General features: G+C 42.0%; 1 protein-coding gene across 1 annotated transcript in view; it reads right to left on the bottom strand.

Moving 5' to 3' along the window:
- LOC117512091 overlaps positions 1 to 23,387 on the bottom strand; it is a 197,982-nt gene that overhangs the window by 14,121 nt on the left and 160,474 nt on the right. The window contains exons 36-42 of the mRNA XM_034172052.1: positions 21,383 to 21,517; positions 20,757 to 20,923; positions 20,467 to 20,632; positions 17,480 to 17,631; positions 8,469 to 8,583; positions 5,797 to 6,048; positions 51 to 174 (exon numbers count right to left, since the gene is read on the bottom strand). Of these exons, the coding sequence (XP_034027943.1) occupies positions 51 to 174; positions 5,797 to 6,048; positions 8,469 to 8,583; positions 17,480 to 17,631; positions 20,467 to 20,632; positions 20,757 to 20,923; positions 21,383 to 21,517 (1,111 nt within the window). The remainder of the gene's footprint in view (positions 1 to 50; positions 175 to 5,796; positions 6,049 to 8,468; positions 8,584 to 17,479; positions 17,632 to 20,466; positions 20,633 to 20,756; positions 20,924 to 21,382; positions 21,518 to 23,387) is intronic.

Here is a 23,387-nt window from a genome sequence, read left to right as displayed (position 1 = left end):
GAAGAAGGTCTGAGCATGAATAAAATACAGACACAGAATCAGGTACTCACCATTTGGAGAGGTAAAACTCGTAGAGTCGGACCGGACAGCGGAGTGGGTTCTCAGTGTTCTCCATTATCTCTAGGAACTCCCCTTCACTCTCACTTTTCTTACGCTTCTTGGCTGGAACACCATCTGCATGTGAGGAACAAAATTTTACACTGTGCTGAAGCGCTGCCTCGACATTTTTACTGTACAACAGCCAAGTCTGTCTGCTCTGTGCTCGCAGCCCCTACTGCACATCTGTCCAACAACAATGGTGTTCTGTTGCTCTTACTGATGTTCAGTGTTTTCCATATTAAGAAGTTTTTGTCTGATTTATCTCATACACTCAACAAAAATATAAATGCAACACTTTTGGTTTTGCTCCCATTTTGTATGAGATGAACTCAAAGATCTCAAACTTTTTCCACATACACAATATCACCATTTCCCTCAAATATTGTTCACAAACCAGTCTAAATCTGTGATAGTGAGCACTTCTCCTTTGCTGAGATAATCCATCCCACCTCACAGGTGTGCCATATCAAGATGCTGATTAGACACCATGATTAGTGCACAGGTGTGCCTTAGACTGCCCACAATAAAAGGCCACTCTGAAAGGTGCAGTTTTATCACACAGCACAATGCCACAGATGTCGCAAGATTTGAGGGAGCGTGCAATTGGCATGCTGACAGCAGGAATGTCAACCAGAGCTGTTGCTCGTGTATTGAATGTTCATTTCTCTACCATAAGCCGTCTCCAAAGGCGTTCAGAGAATTTGGCAGTACATCCAACCAGCCTCACAACCGCAGACCACGTGTAACCACACCAGCCCAGGACCTCCACATCCAGCATGTTCACCTCCAAGATCGTCTGAGACCAGCCACTCGGACAGCTGCTGAAACAGTCGGTTTGCATAACCAAAGAATTTCTGCACAAACTGTCAGAAACCATCTCAGGGAAGCTCATCTGCATGCTCGTCATCCTCATCGGGGTCTCGACCTGACTCCAGTTTGTTGTCGTAACCGACTTGAGAGGGCAAATGCTCACATTCGCTGGCGTTTGGCACGTTGGAGAGGTGTTCTCTTCACGGATGAATCCCGGTTCACACTGTTCAGGGCAGATGGCAGACAGCGTGTGTAGCGTCGTGTGGGTGAGCGGTTTTCTGATGTCAGTGTTGTGGATCGAGTGGCCCATGGTGGCGGTGGGGTTATGGTATGGGCAGGCGTCTGTTATGGACGAAGAACACAGGTGCATTTTATTGATGGCATTTTGAATGCTGGGATGGGAGGTGCTGACTGTCTCAGTTTATAGGTAAGATACTGCAGCTTAAGACATGGAAGGATTTGATATTTTATTGAGAGATGATCCATGATTCATGGAGGAGAGGATTAGTTTTTATGGCAATCCAGTTGACTCCTTTTATTGCTCTCTTTTAAAAAGGTAATCTTGGTGGATTACGTCACAAATATCTTGACTTAGCAAAATGTGCCAATTCTGTGTCAAATGTGTCAATTAAGTGGCTCTACTCTACTCTTTTCTACTCTCCTATTTTACTCTTCCTTTTTAGATATTTAGATATACCTTTGTATACTGGCATAGTTCCACCTTAGAATTGGAATATATAAGATATACCTTACTGAATTTTCATGACAATCATCTGATCATCAAGTAGGGGGTTTCATTAGCAGTAGTATCTCACCAGGCTGTGACCATTGCAGAGCAGTTGGAGACACAAATTTGCTACAAAATAAGCAAATCTAGTGAGAGTTTTCAGTTGGAATCTCACTGAATTGGTACTTACGACACGTTTGCAAGATGTTTTATATATGGCTGGGTCATGTGGGGCATATGACGCAAATGTGAACAAACTGCGACATATTTGTGAAACTGAATAATTTGTGGCATTTGTGCGACATTCGCAAAATAGGTTTGCATAATTTCACGTCTTATGCCTGTTTTTGCCTTCAATCAGTAAATTTAGTTTCATAGGTTGCCAAACCCTCACAAACTTGTCTCACATTTCTTGCACTTTTTGACTCTCAGAAACCTAATTGAGAAGGGTTTGAAAGGTTGAGACGCCCACAACAACTAACTAGTTTGAGAGAAAATGTGCAGTGTGAATTTTTTGACCATGTTCAATATTCCAGTGATGACAGCGAGGCCCTGCAATTCACGCAAGGAAATTGAAAACCACAGCGAACGTTTCAAGACATTCAAGACTCACAAATGCCATTCAAAATTTGTCGCCAACAGTGGCAGCCTAGTGAGATACTACTTTTAAGAACTAGCTACCTAGCAGACCTAATTAAACCTTACGTACCGGCCCAGGCTTTACGTTCTCAGGGTGCAGGACTACTTTGTGTCCCTAAGGTGAATAAGAAGTCTGCGGGTCACAGAGCGTTCTTTTATCGTGCCCCTGTTCTGTGGAATGATCTCCCTGCGTCAATAAAACAGTCAGATTCTGTGGAGACTTTCAAGTCCAGACTTAAGACGCAGTTATTTTCCCTTTCATATGGCTAGCATACTGGTACAGTTTTGTTTTACGCTTTTTACTCTTTTAATTCATTTATTAGTAATTGGAGCGGGCCGCGGCCTCAACTTTGCCTAAATTCTGGGTCTTTTAGTGAAGTTTAGGGCTAGTGGCCGGCAATCACCTTAGTACTTAGTACTCTGTTTTTCTTGTTGTTTAATGCTGGCAAATTATACAGCATTTTTTTGTCTTTCTGATGCCTGATTCTGTTTTTTCTCTCTGTTTAAGGTGCAGCTCCATCCACAGATGGGAGTTGTATTCGTGTTGGCGATCCTCCTGTCCTGTGCGCCAATAGCATTTCTTGTATATTCGTCTGTGAATTGTTCTGTAATTTATGTTTGTAGCATGGCCCAAGCAGAGGGTCACCCCTTTGAGTCTGGTCTGCTTGAGGTTTCTTCTTCAGAGGGAGTTTTTCCCTACCACTGTTGCTCTTACCTGTGTGAAGCGCATTGAGGCAACTCTGTTGTGATTTGGCGCTATATAAATGAAAATAAATTGAAATTGAAGAAGGAATCACACTGTGTGTTATCGTACTAGTTACACAACAGATGACAAAACCCACAGGTCAGCTCACACTGTTGTTTTTAAGTCACGGAATTACATCACTTTCTAGATCAGTGAAAAAACAAGACATGTATCACTGTGCTTTCCATTTTTAAAAACAATTTAAGAAATAAAAAGAAGCTTCTGCTTATAGTCCTGAATGAAATAAAAATAATACCTGTACTAATTCTTATATTAAATTGCAATGTGAACAGTACTACAGAACTAAAAATAGCCTTGTACGTATGTCCTAAAAAAGTACTTTGAAAAAATAAAGAAATTGCAAATACAGATCAACTATGGCCTGTTACACCACAAAAAACAGTTTCCACTGCATTTTGTAAAGCCAGTCGACATTAGTTATTGAAACCTCTGCCAAAGAAGGACAGTTTGCACTGTTTATTGCACCATTTTATTCCATTGCAGCTTTATGCAGCTAAGCCTGTTCTCTCTCTCAATCCGCTTTTATTTGCATCATTTTCAAATGAAAGCATTTTCTTTACAAAAATTAAGATTTATTATTTGAAAAACTTCTTTGAAAAAAGGAGCTGCACCATAATCGTGGTCATGTTATATTCAGGCCAATGCTGTTTATTTAATTCTAGCATGTCAGTAACCTTAAATCTTAATTTATTATCAGTCATTGAATAAGTCTGACTTGAATGTTTTATCAACATTCACACCATATTTTCCAGAGTATAAATCTCAGGTTGTTTTTTGTTTCACTACTACTACTACCTATTAATATTCACCTTATTCAGGAAGTCAGGGTGGGGGCTCCATTTTGTAAAGCAACTTCCGGTTTGCCACTGTGTCAATGATTAGCTACGTGGGAACACAGTATGCTAGAAGTGTCCAAACATGAGCAGCATTAATTTTTCAGTTCGTGAGTGCCACAACAACTGAAAGAAGAGGAAACTATTGCTTTCAAAATTATGTTTTGAACATGGAAAGGAGAGATCTGAGTGCTGTGGACGAGCATTTAACTTGTTCCCTCCTCCACTGAAAGATGAGGAACTCCGGTGCTGGCTAAAGGCGCGGAATTTGAAAAATCCACCCAAACGTCCCTATGTCTGTTCTTTTTATTTTACAGAGAAAAAACCCACACCACTGGATCCTTACCCAGAGAAATTATTGGATTATAACGCTCCGTTGAAGAAGCCACGGCAGATGCTAATGAGATAAACGGGTAAGCTGTGCTTGTAGTGTTAGCAGCTATCTAATTTACTCATTTTCTGGCATTTGATACAACCAAGCACTGCATGAAATAACACCATACGTATATTAACGTTACGTAATCTTGGCATTACAGTGGTACTAGTTGTCGGGTAACTTGATTGTGCTTTTAGTGGCGCAAACCTCGTAGTTTCTTAGCCAAACCGCCCACGCCGAGTGGCAACACAAAGTAGTAAAAAATAACTGAGGGCCACTTTTTCATGTCATCTTCCCACTCTGGTATGACCAGTGGGTGAGCCAGAGTCGATCCCTTTGAGGTTTTCAAAAGGGTTTTTGTTTCTACCCATGTAATATCTTCCAATGTTCTATACTGAAAACACCGCTCACCGGACGTCCGGAAGACAAAACGGAAATGCCTCTGTTGTAAAAGTGGATGGGGCTGAATAAGGTGAATAAGATTTTCCAAGGACTCAAAGCACAAATCAAAACAAACTCCAATAACAAAATAAATAATAATAAAAGTAAACTACAACAAAACACAAAAATCCCTAATAAAAAAAGCTGATAATGCAGAAAAAACTGCAACCTCTACTCCTGTGCAACTTGTATCACCCCCCGCCCCCGCCTCCTTAAAAGGCATTTTTTGACAGGTGCCACTTACACTCTGGAAAGTACAATATATTATTTTTTTGAAAAACTGATTTAAATATTGAAATGGCTCACTAAATAAATTAATGATGTCTTTGAAATTTGAATGCAATGACAAAATAGTTCATCAGATGACATGCCACAGACATGCACGTTTTAATGTTTCCATACTGACTTTGTCATTATCAGAGATTCAAAAAGTGTTATTATGAAGAGTGGGTGGGTGAGTGAGTGTTTTTGCGAGTACGCCCATACTCACACTGTGCACTCTGGACCGTGCACAGGACTAGAGAGAGTACAGGTGGCTGGAGCTGGCCAGCTGGTGCTGGTCTGCCTCATCTTGCAGTGGTGCGCTGCATACAGTGCGATCATAAATAATGATCACTGTGTGTCAGTGGATCACCAGTTTTGTCATGTGTATACAGAGCACTGCATGTAGATGAAAAATAGATGAATCATCCTTTCAGAGCTGGGAAAAAAGCACAGGAGCCTGGTATTTCTTCTGTTTGCTTGTTTTTTTGAGAAGTGACAGCTGTGTGTCTGGCATGTTTACCGAGTAGGTGCTCCCACTAGTCATTTATGTCAAGCTTTCATATCCCGTGCTAGTTGGTCATAATTATTACATAATTTCAACTCCTTATATAAAACTGACCTCATCCAAACAAAGCTAAGGTCCGCAATCTTTCAGTGATGTACCCCATTATTATGGTGTGTGGGAGAGCGCTCTGTCTCAAAACTAAAGTCATATTATTTTGACACAGTGTGAGAGTGGGGTAGGGGCATAGTGGTTTGCGAGCATGGTCCAAGGTGCCTGGGCCTTGTGTGAGTATGCCCTCATTAACAGATACTGACCGGCCTCTGTTCATTAACGTACCTGTCTCGGCCTCCGTGTTGTCAGATTTTGGAGGATAGAAGCGCAGAAAGGTAGTTCTTGTGTTGTTCCAGTTTGTCTTGGTAAAGAGCTTCATGCGGGCAAAGGACAGCTGGCGCTGCTGCTTCACTGTGGAGAAGTCAAAGTACTTGCAGCAGAAGAAGAGCAGGGTGTTGAGGAGGACAATGGGGGAGTACGCCCCCAGCTGTTTGCAGTCCCACAAAAACTCCTCCTCCACACATGACCTAATACAGCCTGGACAAACAGAAGGACAAAAATGTGAGGCAGACAGCCACATGACGTTAATGTTTTAACATTTGCATCAATCAGAAATTGGGAAAACTCCCAATGTACGAGGGCTGGCTCAAAGTGGGAATCTTTCGGCACCTTAGGCACTGCAATTTGATTATAAAATGTTTATTGATGCATCTTTTTACCAATACAGGATTTTCTTTTCCCCCGTGTGACTATTTGTTACTTTTCAAAATCAAAGTATTTGTAATGTTCTATAATGAATACATTTCCAGTACATTCAGTAACAGTTCAGCCATATTTACAGATTCTATACGGGAAAACCCAGCTCCCCTACTAAAATGATTAGTGTAAGTGTGGCTTCGGACAGACTCCACATTTGGATCAACACTCCAGGCAAAAAAAAAAAAAAGCGTCTTTATGTGCAACTCACTGCAATGGACATGCACCCATGTCAGAATAATTAAAACAAGAACTGGTGTTGTGATAATGGTGAAACTTTGTGGCACTGCTGACTGGCTGACACACGCACATTAAACGCACATTAGAAGTAAAAGTGGTGGAGATGATTTTATCTAATCAGTCATGCTACTTGGCAGATAATCTATTTGGATTCTTTCTTAGCCCTTAATGAAATAGCAGAATGAGTCTGCTTTCAACAGACCCTTTAATGTCCTGACAGAGGGTGAGGATAAAAGTGGAGAGTTTTTTTTTTAGAGGCACAACAAGCACTCAGTCATGTAACCGTTTAGGTTTTTAGATGCTGAAGTGAAAAACTGTGTTGAGATGTTGCCAGAACTGGATGATTCTTTTTCTATGGTGTGTTGCACATAGTCCAAAACAGGTGTTTTTCGCTTGCTCTCTGTCTCTCTCTCTCCTTTCATCTTGCAAGCAGCACAGAAACTGCAGTTGCTTTGTGCGTTATCTCCTCCAGTTTTATGAAGAGAAGCCACATGGCAAATGTACTGACATGAAAAGTACATTACCAGTGCAAAATAATGAGTAAAAGTAGAACCACAAAATCATAAACACGAAAAGTGCTCATTAATGGTGGCCAGTAGCCCCAGAAACCAAATTAGTTTTATATCTAATGATACATTTTCAGCATCTCCTGGAAGGAAAAAAAAACTCAAAAGAAGTGCATATTTAAATGATCCTAGAGTCAATCTTTCATTTGAACTGTCAATGATAATGCTGAAATAACAGAATATAAACCAAATTATGCATTAATTCAGAACAATTAAAATACATGATATTCATGAACACTGAAAAGACCACAAAAACCACAGGTAAAGCTTGTAGAATATTTTGAAAATCAGGGAACAATATCATTAACATACCTTACAGTAAAAAAGTCATTCTTGTGTGAATTACTGTAAATCCATTCAAAGCCACAGTGTCTTTTTTTCCAATGAAAGAAAGTCTACATTAATTTTAAAAAAGTCACATAATCTTGTCTGAAATCCTGTTTGAACAGCACAATGTTTATTTCCCAGGGAGAATTTTTTTTTTACCATGTTTCCTGATGGTACAAGATGCAGTTCGCTTTCCTGTTTCTTTTATCTTTCGGATGTGTTCATGATGACTACTTTAAATTCAAGCCAGTGCCAATTCCATGGGTTCTTGATTCCTTATCAAACATTTCTGCCCCGTCTTTCTCGCCATCTTCCCTCTGTCAGACGTCGCTCTGTGACACAGACATACTTGCAAAGTTCTTCTTTTAAAAACTTGATAGCTCTAAAAGTATGTGATGTCCACATGCTACGTTTAGCTTAAGAACAGCGTCTTGCAGCAGCCAGGCACAAAGTGTTGCCGTAGCAACCAACCAGTCCCGCTTTACGACAACTGTCGCAATAGCCACGCTTTGAGTGAGGCATTTTTCTCAGTGGAACTGATTTGTATCTGTTATACAAATCAGTGTCCGTGGATTTATAAAACTTACACAATGTCGCTTTGCGATAGGCATTTTCGAACTCGGTGACGTCACGATTACAGAGTACAGCATGGACACCCCCCGCTCCCCTCCCCATGATGTGGAGTTTTCACAGCCCTGTCAAACTTTTGGGCCAAATAACATCACGCTCTTTATGTGTGTGCATACATGGATCTGTTCAGACTATGAATGTGACATGATGCTGAGCTACGTGTTACCTTTTTTTTTGTCTATTAAAGGCTTGATGCTGCAATGTCTTTTTGTTTCAAGTATTGTTTGCTTACTTGATACATATTTCTGTCTCATTTTTCAAGGACAATTTTTGGGCATGGGTTTCAAGGCACTTTATTTGTAATATTTATTTTTTATTGTATTCTGGCAGCAAAGTGATACAGAATTATTCAGCTTTCATATGGGCTTTAATGTCTTCACTTTAGATCCTTTCTATCTGAAGTGAGAAGCAATTTTAGGTGAATAAGTAATGACTTACCACTGGCTGTGACCCGGGGGTTGAAACTTTTCAGCACCCTGGTGAACTCCACAGTGAACTCATAGTAAATCAGATCACTAAATATGTTCTCCATGCGACCATTCTCAAACAGGTACTGCAAGAAACAAAACAGTCACACACAAAAAAAATCAGTTGTTTCATTAAGGAAAGAAGTAAAAGTTGGAATACAAAATTCATGGTTGCACATATTTTCTTGCAGCCACAGCAAACTTCAAAGACATTCATGGGGGAGAGTGTGACAAGATGTTTGTGAGAAAATTTTAAATTTCGAAATTTTAAATAGCTTCTGGTGCCTTTTCAGAACAGAAATGAAACTGAATGTCATTATACTTCAATTATGAATTACAATAATATTACAGAGAATCTTGGGTTGTAGTTTTTAGATGTCATCTGTATGCCATGTGTTATGTGGCATTTGTTTCCACTGTATCTGTGCGCTGGACTGCTCCTGCCTGAGCATCACCCCACCAAATTTTTTGAAGAAAGTTGATTGACCGGCCACCCACAATTAAATTTTTTTTTTAATTAAAGTTTATTAAACACCCATCCTAAAATAAATACATTTCTGTGACCCCAACACATCGTAAAAAGCAAAAGATAATGCCACGGGCACTGTAACTCACCTGGATGATACAACACATCACAGTTTCAACTAGAAAAGTGGGCTTGCGAAATTCCAAAGTCCACATGGTTCTACTGTGAGTGCTTTCCGCTTGCTAGCTCTCAGTTTACATGGCTGGTGGATGGAGTGTGCTTTCCACTTCCCGTTTTACAGTGTATCACCAGAGTGTTTGATTGCGTTACGTCCTTAGTATGCTTCACTTACTGCTATGCACACACCCTAATGTCGACCTTATTGGTGCAAGCGTGCAGTAGCTGTTTGGCCCCTCTGAGCCCAGAGGACGGCCATAATTTATGCCCATCATGTCTTGGGCCTGGACACTTGAAACAAGCACTCACAGAAGACGCATTCTTCAATTGTGTTTCCATACCATTGGCAAAGAGATCGGCTAGACTGGCCAGGTTTAAAGCTGAGATGCCCTCTGCAATGCTGGCCTCCAAATCACGTAAACGCCCATACGCTGAGGCCCTTACTGCTACAGCAAAGAAGAGTAGCCATGACCTGATCTTGTCTGAAAACTTGGACATGCTAGCCTCTGAATTTGCTCAGATGAAGTCATTGCTCCTTTGTCTCCAGCCTTCTGCAGCTTCTGCTATTCCTGAAATGTGATGAGGATGCTATGACTATTGCAGCATCTGAGTCATTATTTAGTGTGGGCCTGGCAGGTCAGTTTGAGGACCAAGAACAGGAGGATCGTTCCCCTCTTCCTTCCGTAATGGACTCCCACACCTTAGACACGGACTCTCCTCAGATGTCTGAGTCTGATCTATCCATTGTTAAGAAGAACCATTAGTTGGCCCTGTCATGGCTTGGCACTGATGCTCCTCCCACAGAGACTGCTCCTTCTAGTGCCTTTTTTAGGGTCACTCAGAAACCAGCGTTCAGTGTCCCACCCCCCTTACCATATATTGAAGAGCTGCAGAGGTGCTGGTCTGATCCTAAATCCTTCACCCATTTGCCACAGGATTGCAGGGCACTGTGTGCAATGACTGATGCAACACAGTATGGCTTAGACCACATGCCATCAGTTGACAGTGTTGTTAGTAGCCTGATTATACCACCCGCTGATGATGCCTGACCAGAGAGCTGTTGTCCATGACCTCAGTGTAGGGTCACACAGGATGACACAGAGACTCGAATTGGTCGTCTAAGGCAGTGATTCTCAACCGGGGTGCCGTGGCACCCCGGGGTGCCGTGGGCAATTATCAAATATCACCATTATCGGGTGTATGTGCTGTAATTATGTGGCAAATGGTGTAATGCTCTTTTATTCCAGTAGATGGCAGCACAGCGCGCTGAGCCATGTGCTGACAAGGAGGCGTGATCGCCATTTTAATTCCGGGCAAGTGAGTGATTTGTGTGCATAGAAGTTCACTTAGTTTCGTCAAGAAACAGGTGGAATATGCCGGAAAGCTGCGCATGTTGGCAAAGTCACAAACGGAGGAACAAGGGAGACAATATTTCCTTCCATAAGTACGTGGTTTTGGTTCTTATTGTCACTTTGACCGTGATATTTGGATGATAAACAGCTGTATGTCTCCTGCCGTACCTATGTCGCCCGATGACACGGATCATTATTTTCACTTATGTCTAGTTGATATTTTTCACTGCTAGACCAATGTCTAGTTAAAATTCTTGTCGTTAGTGACTAAAAATTGTTGGACAAGACTGGGGAGTTTTTTTTTTTTTTTGCACCTTAAAATAATGAGATTAATGACCCGCGCTGTGCTGCCACACACACAGAGATGTGCACACACACACCGCTGACTTCATGAATGAAACTCGGTCAATAAAGGATAATTGTGTAAAAATATAATATATATAAATGTATTGTGATGGTTTTAGGAGCCGCGCTGCGTTGAACAGCAGCTGCAGCTCAGCCGAGCAGTGTAGCTTATCAGCGCAGATCCGTGTAACTTTCAACACTAATATTTGTGAATGTGTGTGTGTCAGAGTAAGTTTAATAATTTAATAATTTAATAGTTAATTTAATTTTACTGGCTCGATATCCAGGACAAAATGGCATTTTAACACGTATTTTGCGAGCATTTTTCTGAGTGTGTTCAGTCGTGAATCTCCATTGAAAATGCATTAACATCCGGGGACTTCGTCAATATTTTTGCCCGGTTAGGAGACGTCATGTTGCTGTCCATGAAGGGACGTTTTCGTTTAGTGTGCAGCATTGGGACTGCGCTCTCTAGTTCTTATATACAGCTCCATGACTATAGTACACTATGTTACGTCATATCTGTACCGCACGTCTTGCTGACGTGCTAATGCACCGTGTAGAGACAGTCGAGTTAGTGGTGCATGACACGTGACACATGACAGTGGTGTGCCGCAGGATTTTGTAAATATAAAAAGGGTGCCGCGGCTCAAAAAAGGTTGAAAATCACTGGTCTAAGGAACTCCCTGTCTTACCTTGCCCTTACACTGATCCTTTATGATGGGCTTTCGCCTACATGTCATGAGAGCTTGGCAGGTTGAAGTCCACCCTGACCATAGCCTGACCAATCCCCCTTGTCTAAGGCATGCAGGAGATCACTACACACCTTGCCTGTCATCCCAGGCCAGATTTTTATGTCTACAGCCCAACAGACGCTGGAGCATGCTATATAAGCAAATAGGCTTTGCCAGCAATTTGCTGAATTACAGCAAACTCCCAGGTGCCAACCCAAGCACACAGGTGGCTTCCAACCTGCGAGAGGACATGTTCCCTGAGATCGGGGTCTGCTTCATCAGCCCTCCCAGCAGTCCACCTTTCGGCCACCTACAGGTAGACCTCCCAGAAATGACCGGTGGGACAAACAGGACCTTCATGCTCGTCTCTTGAAATCATCAAGGGCCCCCAGCAGTCGTATTTGACACCCGGTACGAGGCCACTGGTCATTTTTGCCCATACACAGCTTAACCGGTGGCGGGCCTTGGTCTCAGACCAATGGATGGTTTCCACGTTGGTCAGGGGCTACAATATTCATTTCAATCATAGTCCCCCTCAAGTTCAATGGTGTAAAGATTATGGTTGTTACAGACCCAGAGAGGTCTCTTGTTCTCAGGCAGGAAATTTCAGGAGTCATAGAACAGGTCCAGAGTTCAGATCACTTGAGGGTTCTATTCAGTTTAGTTTCGAGTTCCAAAAAAGGATGGTGGTTTTCATCCAGTTCTCGACCTCAAAAATTTAAATCGGTACCTGAAGGTGCTGCGTTTTCGCATGCTCCGCACAACGGACGTTCTCCAGGCAATTTGGCAGGGAGACTGGTTTACCAGTGTGGATCAGAAGGATGCTTATTTCCACATCCCAGTGTCAGTGTCACCACAGGCAGCTCCTACAGTTTGCCTTCGAGGGACCGGCGTACCAGTTCAGAGTACTCCCTTTCGGACTCTCCATCGCTCCCCGTACATTAACCAGGTGTGTGGCAACAACACTCTGTCTTTTGCAGGCTTGTGTGTTATGGATTCTTCCATATCTAGAAACTGGCTTGTGTGCGCTCCGAGCAATCACTCGATGACACTTCGACCCTACTGAACCACATGTCGCAGCTAGGGCTCTCTGTGCATTTCACAAAGAGCTCCTTCATTCCAAGCCAAAGGGTAGTTTTTATTGGCATTGCAATCGATTCACTGGTGATAAAAGCCTGCCTATCCCCACAAAGAGTGGATGATATTCTCACTCTGCTCGCCGGTGTTTGCAGGAATGCAGGACTGACTTATGATCTGCTCTTCCAGCTGATGGGGAGACTGACTGCAGTATCAGCAGTAGTACCTCTGGGACTCCTGTTTTTGTGGCCCTTACAAATCTGGCTCAACAGCTGGGGCCTTGACCTCAAGCTGCATCAAAGCAGAACTGTACATCTTCCCGGCCAGTGCCTTCGACATCTTCGGCTCTGGGGAGACAGGGAGTTCATGACACGTGATGTTCCTCTGGCCTCTTTGCCCTTCCACCAGGAGGTTGCTCTAAGAGATGCCTCACTTGCATAGTGTCAGAGCTGTGCCTCTACCAGACATGCAGAACTATGCTGCAGATTTGCTCTCACGATAGAAACTGCTACTGGATGAGTGGTGACTGAACCAGGATGTAGCCTCTCCTTCAGAGGAGGGACCTTTTGTCGTTAGTTGGAGGGGTGCCCTGAACTTCTTCAGCTGTAATGTGTGGCCCCTGAAGGGCCAGACTCCATGCTGAACTCTTGTGAACAAGCTGTTGTACAAACTGCACTGAATGCCCGTGCGTCCTCCACTAGGGCATTATATGACAATTATATATATATATAGATTGAAGCTTTTTAACTGTTGGTGCAGTACACAGGGTGTAGACCCAGAGAGCTCTGGGTCTACACCCAGTGCTGCTTAGCTATCTTCAAACATTGTTTGGCAGTGGTCTTTCTGTCTCTACAATGAAAGGTTATGTTGGTGCTGTATCTGCTCAGCACATTATGGTGGATGCTCGCTCAATAAGGTCGCACTCTTTGATATGCCATTTTTTAACAGGTGCTTTCCAGCTTCGGCCTCCGAGGGATGCACGTGGGCCATCCTGGGATCTTCCATTGGTCCGAGAGGGCTAAAGCTCTTCACCGTTTGAGCCGCTAAGAGGAGGCAGTGACCTCAGATGGTTGTCTGTTAAGACAGTATTCCTCCTTGCAATTTCATCTGCAAGGCGTGTTGGTGAGCTGCATGCCTTGTCAATTGATGAGAATGGTGTGTGCTGGAATTTTGATGGGTCAGGGGTTACTCTATGGCCTAACCTTTCCTTTTTACCAAAGAGAAGTTGGGTTTTGATGTTAACCAGCCTGTTATCTTGGCCGTCTTTGCCCCACATTCTGGTGCAGAGACTAATTCTAGTCTGTTGTTTCCGGTTCGTAGATGTTACGTTGAATTGACTGCTGAGTTCCGCAAAACTGATGCTCTGTTTGTTATGGGGGGCACAAGAAGGGCTGTGCCTTGTTCAAGCAAAGACTGTTGCAGTGACAGTCTACAAACAGAAGTGGAGAACCATCTGGTTGACAACAACCCAAGGCAGGTGTGGCAAGGTTTACAGCATCTTACCAACTACAAGGGCAACAAGACGGAGATCATCAGTGCGGATGCCTCACTGGTAGAGGAACTGAAACTATTGTAAACCCAGTTCGAGACAAAAAGATGTTGCTCAGGTCCTCTGACCCATCATGCCTCCAGTGCTAATCCACCCTCACTAGAGGAGCATAAGATGAATGGAGAAATTGTGCACAGTGCAAGCTTTGCATTTTGCTCTACTCCACTATCAGTGGAGCAGATAACAGTAACAATTGTTAATTTCTGGAAACAAGCACCAAAATTGGCACACATACTCCTTCGACATTACTCTTTTGAAAAACTGACTGGCCACTTGAATTTTTAATAGGCAGCCAGGTAGGGCTCAAATGAAGAATTACACAGGGGTCAAAATTTAAAAATGCTCCAATCATATTGAAAACTACACCACATTATTTGCCTGATTATGGAGTTATGAAGAAAAACAGCAAGACTGGTAACAAAAGGTCAATTTCAATTTGTACAGGGGTCAAAAGTTAAAGTTGCTCCAATTTTGGTCAAAAGTGATGCAAACTATTGGTTGAGTTAATAGGGTTTTAAAAAGGAATAGTTTGCACATCTGTCATACTTACACTCAACAAAAATATAAACGCAACACTTTTGGTTTTGCTCCCATTTTGTATGAGATGAACTCAAAGATCTCAAACTTTTTCCACATACACAATATCACCATTTCCCTCAAATATTGTTCACAAACCAGTCTAAATCTGTGATAGTGAGCACTTCTCCTTTGCTGAGATAATCCATCCCACCTCACAGGTGTGCCATACCAAGATGCTGATTAGACACCATGATTAGTGCACAGGTGTGCCTTAGACTGCCCACAATAAAAGGCCACTCTGAAAGGTGCAGTTTTATCACACAGCACAATGGAACAGATGTCGCAAGATTTGAGGGAGCGTGCAATTGGCATGCTGACAGCAGGAATGTCAACCAGAGCTGTTGCTCGTGTATTGAATGTTCATTTCTCTACCATAAGCCGTCTCCAAAGGCATTTCAGAGAATTTGGCAGTACATCCAACCAGCCTCACAACCGCAGACCACGTGTAACCACACCAGCCCAGGACCTCCACATCCAGCATGTTCACCTCCAAGATCATCTGAGACCAGCCACTCGGACAGCTGCTGAAACAATCGGTTTGCATAACCAAAGAATTTCTGCACAAACTGTCAGAAACCATCTCAGGGAAGCTCATCTGCATGCTCGTTGTCCTCATCGGGGTCTCGACCTGACTCCAGTTAGTCATCGTAACCGACTTGAGTGGGCAAATGCTCACATTCGCTGGCGTTTGGCACGCTGGAGAGGTGTTCTCTTCACGGATGAATCCCGGTTCATACTGTCCAGGGCAGATGGCAGACAGCGTGTGTGGGTGAGCGGCTTTCTGATATTAATATTGTGGATCGAGTGGCCCATGGTGGCGGTGGGGTTATGGTATGGGCAGGCGTCTGTTATGGACGAAGAACACAGGTGCATTTTATTGATGGCATTTTGAATGCACAGAGATACCGTGACAAGATCCTGAGGCCCATTGTTGTGCCATACATCCAAGAACATCACCTCATGTTGCAGCAGGATAATGCACAGCCCCATGTTGCAAGGATCTGTACACAGTTCTTGGAAGCTGAAAATGTCCCACTTCTTGCATGGCCAGCATACTCACCGGACATGTCACCCATTGAGTACGTTTGGGATGCTCTGGGCCGGCGTATACGACAGCGTGTACCAGTTCCTGCCAATATCCAGCAACTTTGCACAGCCATTGAAGTGGAGTGGACCAACATTCCACAGGCCACAATTGACAACCTGATCAATTCTATACGAAGGAGATGTGTTGCACTGCATGAGGCAAATGGTGGTCACACCAGATACTGACTGGTATCCCCCCCAATAAAACAAAACTGCACCTTTCAGAGTGGCCTTTTATTGTGGACAGTCTAAGGCACACCTGTGCACTAATCATGGTGTCTAATCAGCATCTTGATATGGCACACCTGTGAGGTGGGATGGATTATCTCAGCAAAGGAGAAGTGCTCACTATCACAGATTTAGACTGGTTTGTGAACAATATTTGAGGGAAATGGTGATATTGTGTATGTGGAAAAAGTTTTAGATCTTTGAGTTCATCTCATACAAAATGGGAGCAAAACCAAAAGTGTTGCGTTTATATTTTTGTTGAGTCTAGTTATCATGTTACAGGGTAACATATGTCACATGTCACAGACCTTTACTTTGGAGACCAAGCATTTAACACAGTCAAAACTATTCCATGTATTGATCCTATTAGCACAACCAATAATTTGCACCGCATTTCCCAAAATTGGAACAACTTAACTTTTGACCCCTGTACAAACTGAAATTTACCTTTGTCACCATTCTTGCTGTTTTTCTTCATAACTCCATAATCAGACAAATAATCTGGTATAGTTTTCAATATGATTGAAGCATTTTTAAATTTTGATCCCTGTGTAATTCTTTAATTGTCCCCTACCTGGTTGCCTATTGAAAACTCAAGTGGCCAATCAGTTTTTTTTAAAGAGTAACGTCTAAGGAGTATTTGTGCCAAATTTGGTGCTTCTAGCACATTTTTAAAGATTCCTTTGTAAATATTCTGCTATCTGCTTCACTATATGAAGCTAAGAGCGGTGATGTAAAATGCAAAATTTACACAGTGCACAATTCCCCCAATCACAGCCACATAAGCCTATAACTTCTTCTGGGTTGTCTGGGTGTCTTGGTGGCTTTCATCACTCTTCTCCTTGCACAGTGACTCAGTTTTTGAGAACTGTCTACTCCATGCAGATTTACCATAGAGTGCCATACTGTTTGTATTTCTTCATATTTGATGTAAATAAAGTCCAAGGCATATTCAGTGGCAGCTTTACCATCAGAGAGCCTTGTCCACAACGACCACAAAAGACTCCACGCTGTCAATGATGGCACCATTGAAGAATAAGGCAGGCAAGCTACAATAATAGAACAGAACAATACAAGTAATACAAGCTACTACTTCAGTTTACCTGGACTTCCTGGAAGTAGTAGCTTGTATTACTTGTATTGTTCTGTTCTATTATTGTAGCTTGCCTGCCTTATTCTTCAATGATACCATCAAAAAAATAAATACAAAAAGGTGAGGTCACTTGTTAGCATGACAGTCCACCAATCTTAATAGACTACAAGTGAAACACTAGTAATAGTAACAAGAAATATGCAGGATACGACTGTAGATAGGGGTGTAGACTTTTTTTGGGAGATTTCCACAGTTATGTTCTCTGTTTGTGTATATGTATATATTTCTTGTCTTGCCTGTTGAATGCCGAGGCAGAGGTAGAACAAGCCATCAGGGGAGTATGGCTGTCCATTGGGATGTTTCACCTCATTGATGAAGTAGTTCAGAGCACACCTCAGGTTATCAGAAGTGCAAAGAAGGATATCTCTCTTCACCTCCATCAGTTGAGCTTACAAAGAAAAGCAGAACAGAACATTTCAGTGAGTTTATCACCCATGTCATCTTGAGAGTCCCAATCAAAGCAAAGCAGCAATGGTCTTCAGACAGGCTGAGGTAATGCTTTGTGTTTAAAAGGGCTTGTAGTTGTACTTTAAAATAAATTTAAGTTGGGTCAGGTCTGGAAGCATATATCAGTGTCATGCGCTACTGCATGTACCACACTGATTTTTCCTGATTTCTTATAGTGTTTCTTAAAGCCAGATTGTTGCCACTTGGAATGACTTTAGTTGTGTGTCATGTCTGTGATCTGCTTTTTTCTACAAAATTAAGCAACTGAATGAACATCCTCCGAGGCCGGTGATTCCATAATTATTGCCAGGGGTTGTACATGCTGGCTCATGCTGCGAGAAATGCTCCATACAGACAAAATTTTGTAGCCGACGTCCCCTCATAATGCAAGTGGTCTTTCTTATCTTAGTCTCTCTAAATAACTGTTGGTTTGACACAGTCATTCTGTAGGTTCCCAGGGAACCTATGTAAATTACACAAATAAATAAATAAAACATTAGATCAAGTTCACCGCAGGGGAGGCATTCAAGCAGCAAAGTGTGCTTGTTTCCGGTGCAGAAGGTTTGTGGTTTAAACTCATCCCTGCCCGTTCTCCATGTAATATGGAGTTGCATCAAGAAGTTCATCTGGCATAAAACATCCTTATCAACATGCAGATCCATCTTGGATCTGCTGTGGTGACCCTGAGTGAAAACGAGGGAGAAGCCAAAGGCATGTACTGTACTTACTAGATAAAGGTCACTCATCAAACTCGACAAAGATCCTCCTGAGCAGGGGTGAATTGTTCATAAGGGTGATTTGGGCGATGCACTGCCAAGTGGGAAAAGCAAGGATTTTTTTTTTCTGTCTTGAGTCTACCCCATTACAGTGGTTGTAAGTGTTCCAGACCATTTGATCTGCCTCTGAATATCACTGTCCAGTCAGGTCCCGCCCATTCTTGCATAGTTTCAGCCAGGTTGAAAATCGCTCCACCACACCTCTTCAAGACTCTCACGTAAAATAAATATTTTTCACAAAATGGAGCTTTCAATGCAATTTCTATGGGTTCCAGGCAGAGGTGGGACGAAGTCACTGTCAAGTCATTCTCAAGTCACGAATCGGCAAGTCGCAAGTCAGCTTGCAAAAAATTGGTAGTCATTATGACTTGAGACTTGACGATTCATGACTTGAGAATCCCACCTCTGGTTCCAAGTGTGAACAGCATATTGCGTGTTTACATCATACGCACCTGTGAAAAGCGCGGGTTGCGGTGTCCATCAATGCTGTGTTCAAAACCCCTGAGAAGCTCACATCCTCAGATTCTGAGCTTAATAAGTGGATTTACCAGGGAGACATTTCTGCCATTGGTGAGTGCGTTACCATCATGCAAACCATTTGTTATTATTATTATTTACTTTATGTTATTATGGCTGACAAAATAACACATTAATTAATTACAGCACATATAATAAGACAATTATATAAGACAATTATTGCGGGGGTCATAATGTGCAAAATCACCTTTTACATAACAGCTCCAAAGTCCCACAATTCTATGAGTGTTTTCACAGATGTTCTCCTGATTTAAGATGAATTTTTTGTCACAGCTTGTTTAACACCTCTGTGACATATGTAACAAAAAGAACCCAGAACCTCTAACTTTACCCGAGATTGTTACACACACCCACACACACAAATCTATATGAAAATCACTAAGGGCCCTTGGGCAAGGTCCTTAATTCCCAGTTGCTCCCAATGTGAATAAGTGGGTTCCTGGATGCAACTTCCTATTCATCATAAGAAAAAAATGCCCCTCCTGAGAAATTTTTTCAGGAGCCACGACTGCGCCCGAGGTGCATATTTGGTGGCCCTGCACCCAATCTGTGGAAAGTTATTGCAAGTACTGCATTTCTCAGTTTTGTTTGGATTTTTTTATTTTTACCATGTGACCTTGAAGATTAGATCAAGGTCAGTCATCACCAAACTTGAAAGAGATCCTCAAGAAGTGTATATATGGTGCAAATTTGGAGTCCCTGCACTCAACCTATGGAAAATTGCCAGTAATCTGTTGGCCTACACGCATGCACAAACAACATTTCTGGGTCCCCAGCATGGGCACTGGGGAATAAAGAACTAGCAATGCATAAGTAGATTTGGATAAATGGATCCTGCTCCCAGTGTTGTGTTTCCACATATAGTGTGTCTTCTAGACCACAGCAGAGCAGCTGCATAAATAACTATTCTGCTTTGCGTCCATCTTTGGCATCTTGATGGTTTCTTCCTCATTTAAAAATAAATAAATAAAATTAACCACAATAGTGCAGCCACCAGCACACCTGCCATGTAAAACAAAAGCAAAGCAAAACAAACAAAACAAAACAAACCTGTGTGGATCACCAGAGGTGTGATGTAAGCATGACACAGGAACTTAATTAGATTTCAATGCAGTAACTGAAGACAGGTGCAAATGTAATCAGATTAAAATCGTATTTGTAAGAATCTGGATATGAGACACATTGGAATGCTAGATGTAAAAGGGGCCTCTCAAGCCAATTGCTATCTAAAAGTGCCACTTTATTTAAAAAAACTCGCTGAATGTAAAATGAGCTAGTAACACAGTACCTGACAAGTAGGCTGAGGGGGAAAAAGTAATGAAAATGGCTCTTAGAGAAAGCATTATTCTACTGAAAGATTAAAAGGTTATCACCCTTATGACCTAGGCCAACCAAAAGAAAGGTGTTTCTAATTGTGGATTACATGGAATCTTTAAAAACAAAGACAACATTTCTTTACGCACAAGATAGAGGGCCAAGGGAGGGATGGCAATGCCTCCACTGCATCCAGCTCTTCCACACGTTCATGGCATACTGACTGTTCAGTGTTTGTGGGATCACAGATATGGTCTCCTTGGTAGAGGTTTTATGGAATGTCTCCACTTTAGGTCCCTGCTGCACCCTACGACCCTTTGACAGAGAGAAATAGCAGGATTACACATTAGCTACTTCAAGCTATTTTGTGCATGTTCAGCACAATCAAACAGTAAGACAGCAGTAATCCAATTCACTCCTATGCCAGAAGGCTTGTTACCTTTTGCCTGCTCTGCACTTTCCTCGTAGCTTGCAGTTGTGACAAAATAGGTGGCAGATTGAGCGAGGTGTCAGATGGCTGGGTTTTTTCCTCCGTAGCAGGAGGTGGACAAAGAGGTGTGGGCTCAGGGTCAGACTCTGTGGGAATGTTCACAGAAATGTCCATACCTTGAGTGACTTTGTTTATGTCTACAGAAACGTCCATGCCTTGAGTGACTTTGTTGTTCATGTCCACAGAAACGTTCACGCCTTGAGTGACTTTGTTGTTTAAGTCCAAAGAAACATCCACACCTTGAGTGACTTTGTTGTTTATGTCCAAAGAAACATCCACACCTTGAGTGACTTTGCTGTTTATGTCCATAGAACTAACCACACCTTGAGTGACTCTGTTGTTTATGTCCAAAGAAAGGGCCACACCTTGAGTGACTTTGCTGTTTATGTCCATAGAGCTATCCACACCTTGAGTGACTTTGTTGGCCATGTCCACAGAGCTATCCACACCTTGAGTGACTTTGTTGGTCATGTCCACAGAACTATCCACACCTTGGGTGACGTTGTTGGTCATGTCCACAAAAACGTCTAAACCTTGAGTGACTTTGTTGTTTATGTCCACAGAACTATCGACACCTTGAGTGAATTTGTTGTTTGAGTGTGGCAAGCTGGGTAACCCGAGGCTGGTGTCCAAAGCAGGGTCCTCCTGGTGTTTAATGACGCTGTCCTGGTCAACAGTATCCATGTCATTCGTGGTATTTTTGGTGTGATCTGAGAACAATAAAAACAAGGATATATGAGAAAAGTGCTGCATCTGTTCCCTCCGAAGACTAAATCGTTACACCAGAAGAAAAATGTCACTAATGCAAAATATATATTTAAAAAAATACCTAAAGTTTCATTAGATTATGATACTTTGCAACAGTACAAACTGCAAGTCCAATATTTGGGCAAAGAATAAATTCAGATCTGAGACCAAGTTCACATAATCTCTCCCCCACTCTGCTATACAAGTTGCTTATACACACACACACACACACACACACACACACACACACATATATATATATATATATATACAACCCCTGGCAAAAATTATGGAATCACCGGCCTCGGAGGATGTTCATTCAGTTGTTTCATTTTGTAGAAAAAAAAGCAGATCACAGACATGACACAAAACTAAAGTAATTTCAAATGGCAACTTTCTGGCTTTAAGAAACACTATAAGAAATCAAGAAAAAAAGATTGTGGCAGTCAGTAACGGTTACTTTTTTAGACCAAGCAGAGGAAAAAAATATGGAATCACTCAATTCTGAGGAAAAAATTATGGAATCACCCTGTAAATGTTCATCCCCCAAACTAACACCTGCATCAAATCAGATCTGCTGGTTGACATTGACCCTATGCCATGACATTGACCCTATGTGTCTTTTTGCAAGGAATGTTATCACAGTTTTTGCTCTATGGCAAGATGCATTATCATCTTGAAAAATGATTTCATCATCCCCAAACATCCTTTCAGTTGTCCAAAATATCAACGTAAACTTGTGCATTTATTGATGATGTAATGACAGCCATCTCCCCAGTGTCTTTACCTGACATGCAGCCCCATATCATCAATGACTGTGGAAATTTACATGTTCTCTTCAGGCAGTCATCTTTATAAATCTCATTGGAACGGCACCAAACAAAAGTTCCAGCATCATCACCTTGCCCAATGCAGATTCGAGATTCATCACTGAATATGACTTTCATCCAGTCATTCACAGTCCACGATTGCTTTTCCTTAGCCCATTGTAACCTTGTTTTTTTCTGTTTAATTGTTAATGATGGCTTTCGTTTAGCTTTTCTGTATGTAAATCCCATTGCCTTTAGGCGGTTTCTTACAGTTCGGTCGCAGACGTTGACGCCAGTTTCCTCCCATTCCTTCCTCATTTGTTTTGTTGTGCATTTTCGATTTTTGAGACATATTGCTTTAAGTTTTCTGTCTTGACGCTTTGATGTCTTCCTTGGTCTACCAGTATGTTTGCCTTTAACAACCTTCCCATGTTGTTTGTATTTGGTCCAGAGTTTAGACACAGCTGACTGTGAACAACCAACATCTTTTGCAACATTGCGTGATGATTTACCCTCTTTTAAGAGTTTGATAATCCTCTCCTTTGTTTCAACTGACATCTCTCATGTTGGAGCCATGATTCATGTCAGTCCACTTGGTGCAACAGCTCTCCAAGGTGTGATCACTCCTTTTTAGATGCAGACTAACGAGCAGATCTGATTTGATGCAGGTGTTAGTTTTGGGGATGAAAATTTACAGGGTGATTCCATAATTTCTTCCTCAGAATTGAGTGAGTCCATATTTTTTTCCCTCTGCATAGTCTAAAAAAATAACCATTACTGACTGCCACAATTATTTTTCCTGATTTCTTATAGTGTTTCTTAAAGCCAGAAAGTTGCCATTTGAAATGACTTTAGTTTTGTGTCATGTCTCTCATCTGCTTTTTTTCTACAAAATTAAACAACTGAATGAACATCCTCCGAGGCTGGTGATTCCATAATATTTGCCAGGGGTTGTATATGCGCACACACACACATATATATATGTATATATATATATATATATATATATATATATATATTATAT

This window comes from Thalassophryne amazonica, chromosome 6 (genome assembly GCF_902500255.1).
Source record: "Thalassophryne amazonica chromosome 6, fThaAma1.1, whole genome shotgun sequence".
NCBI lineage: Eukaryota > Metazoa > Chordata > Actinopteri > Batrachoidiformes > Batrachoididae > Thalassophryne > Thalassophryne amazonica.
This window is presented reverse-complemented; position numbering and strand designations above follow the sequence as displayed.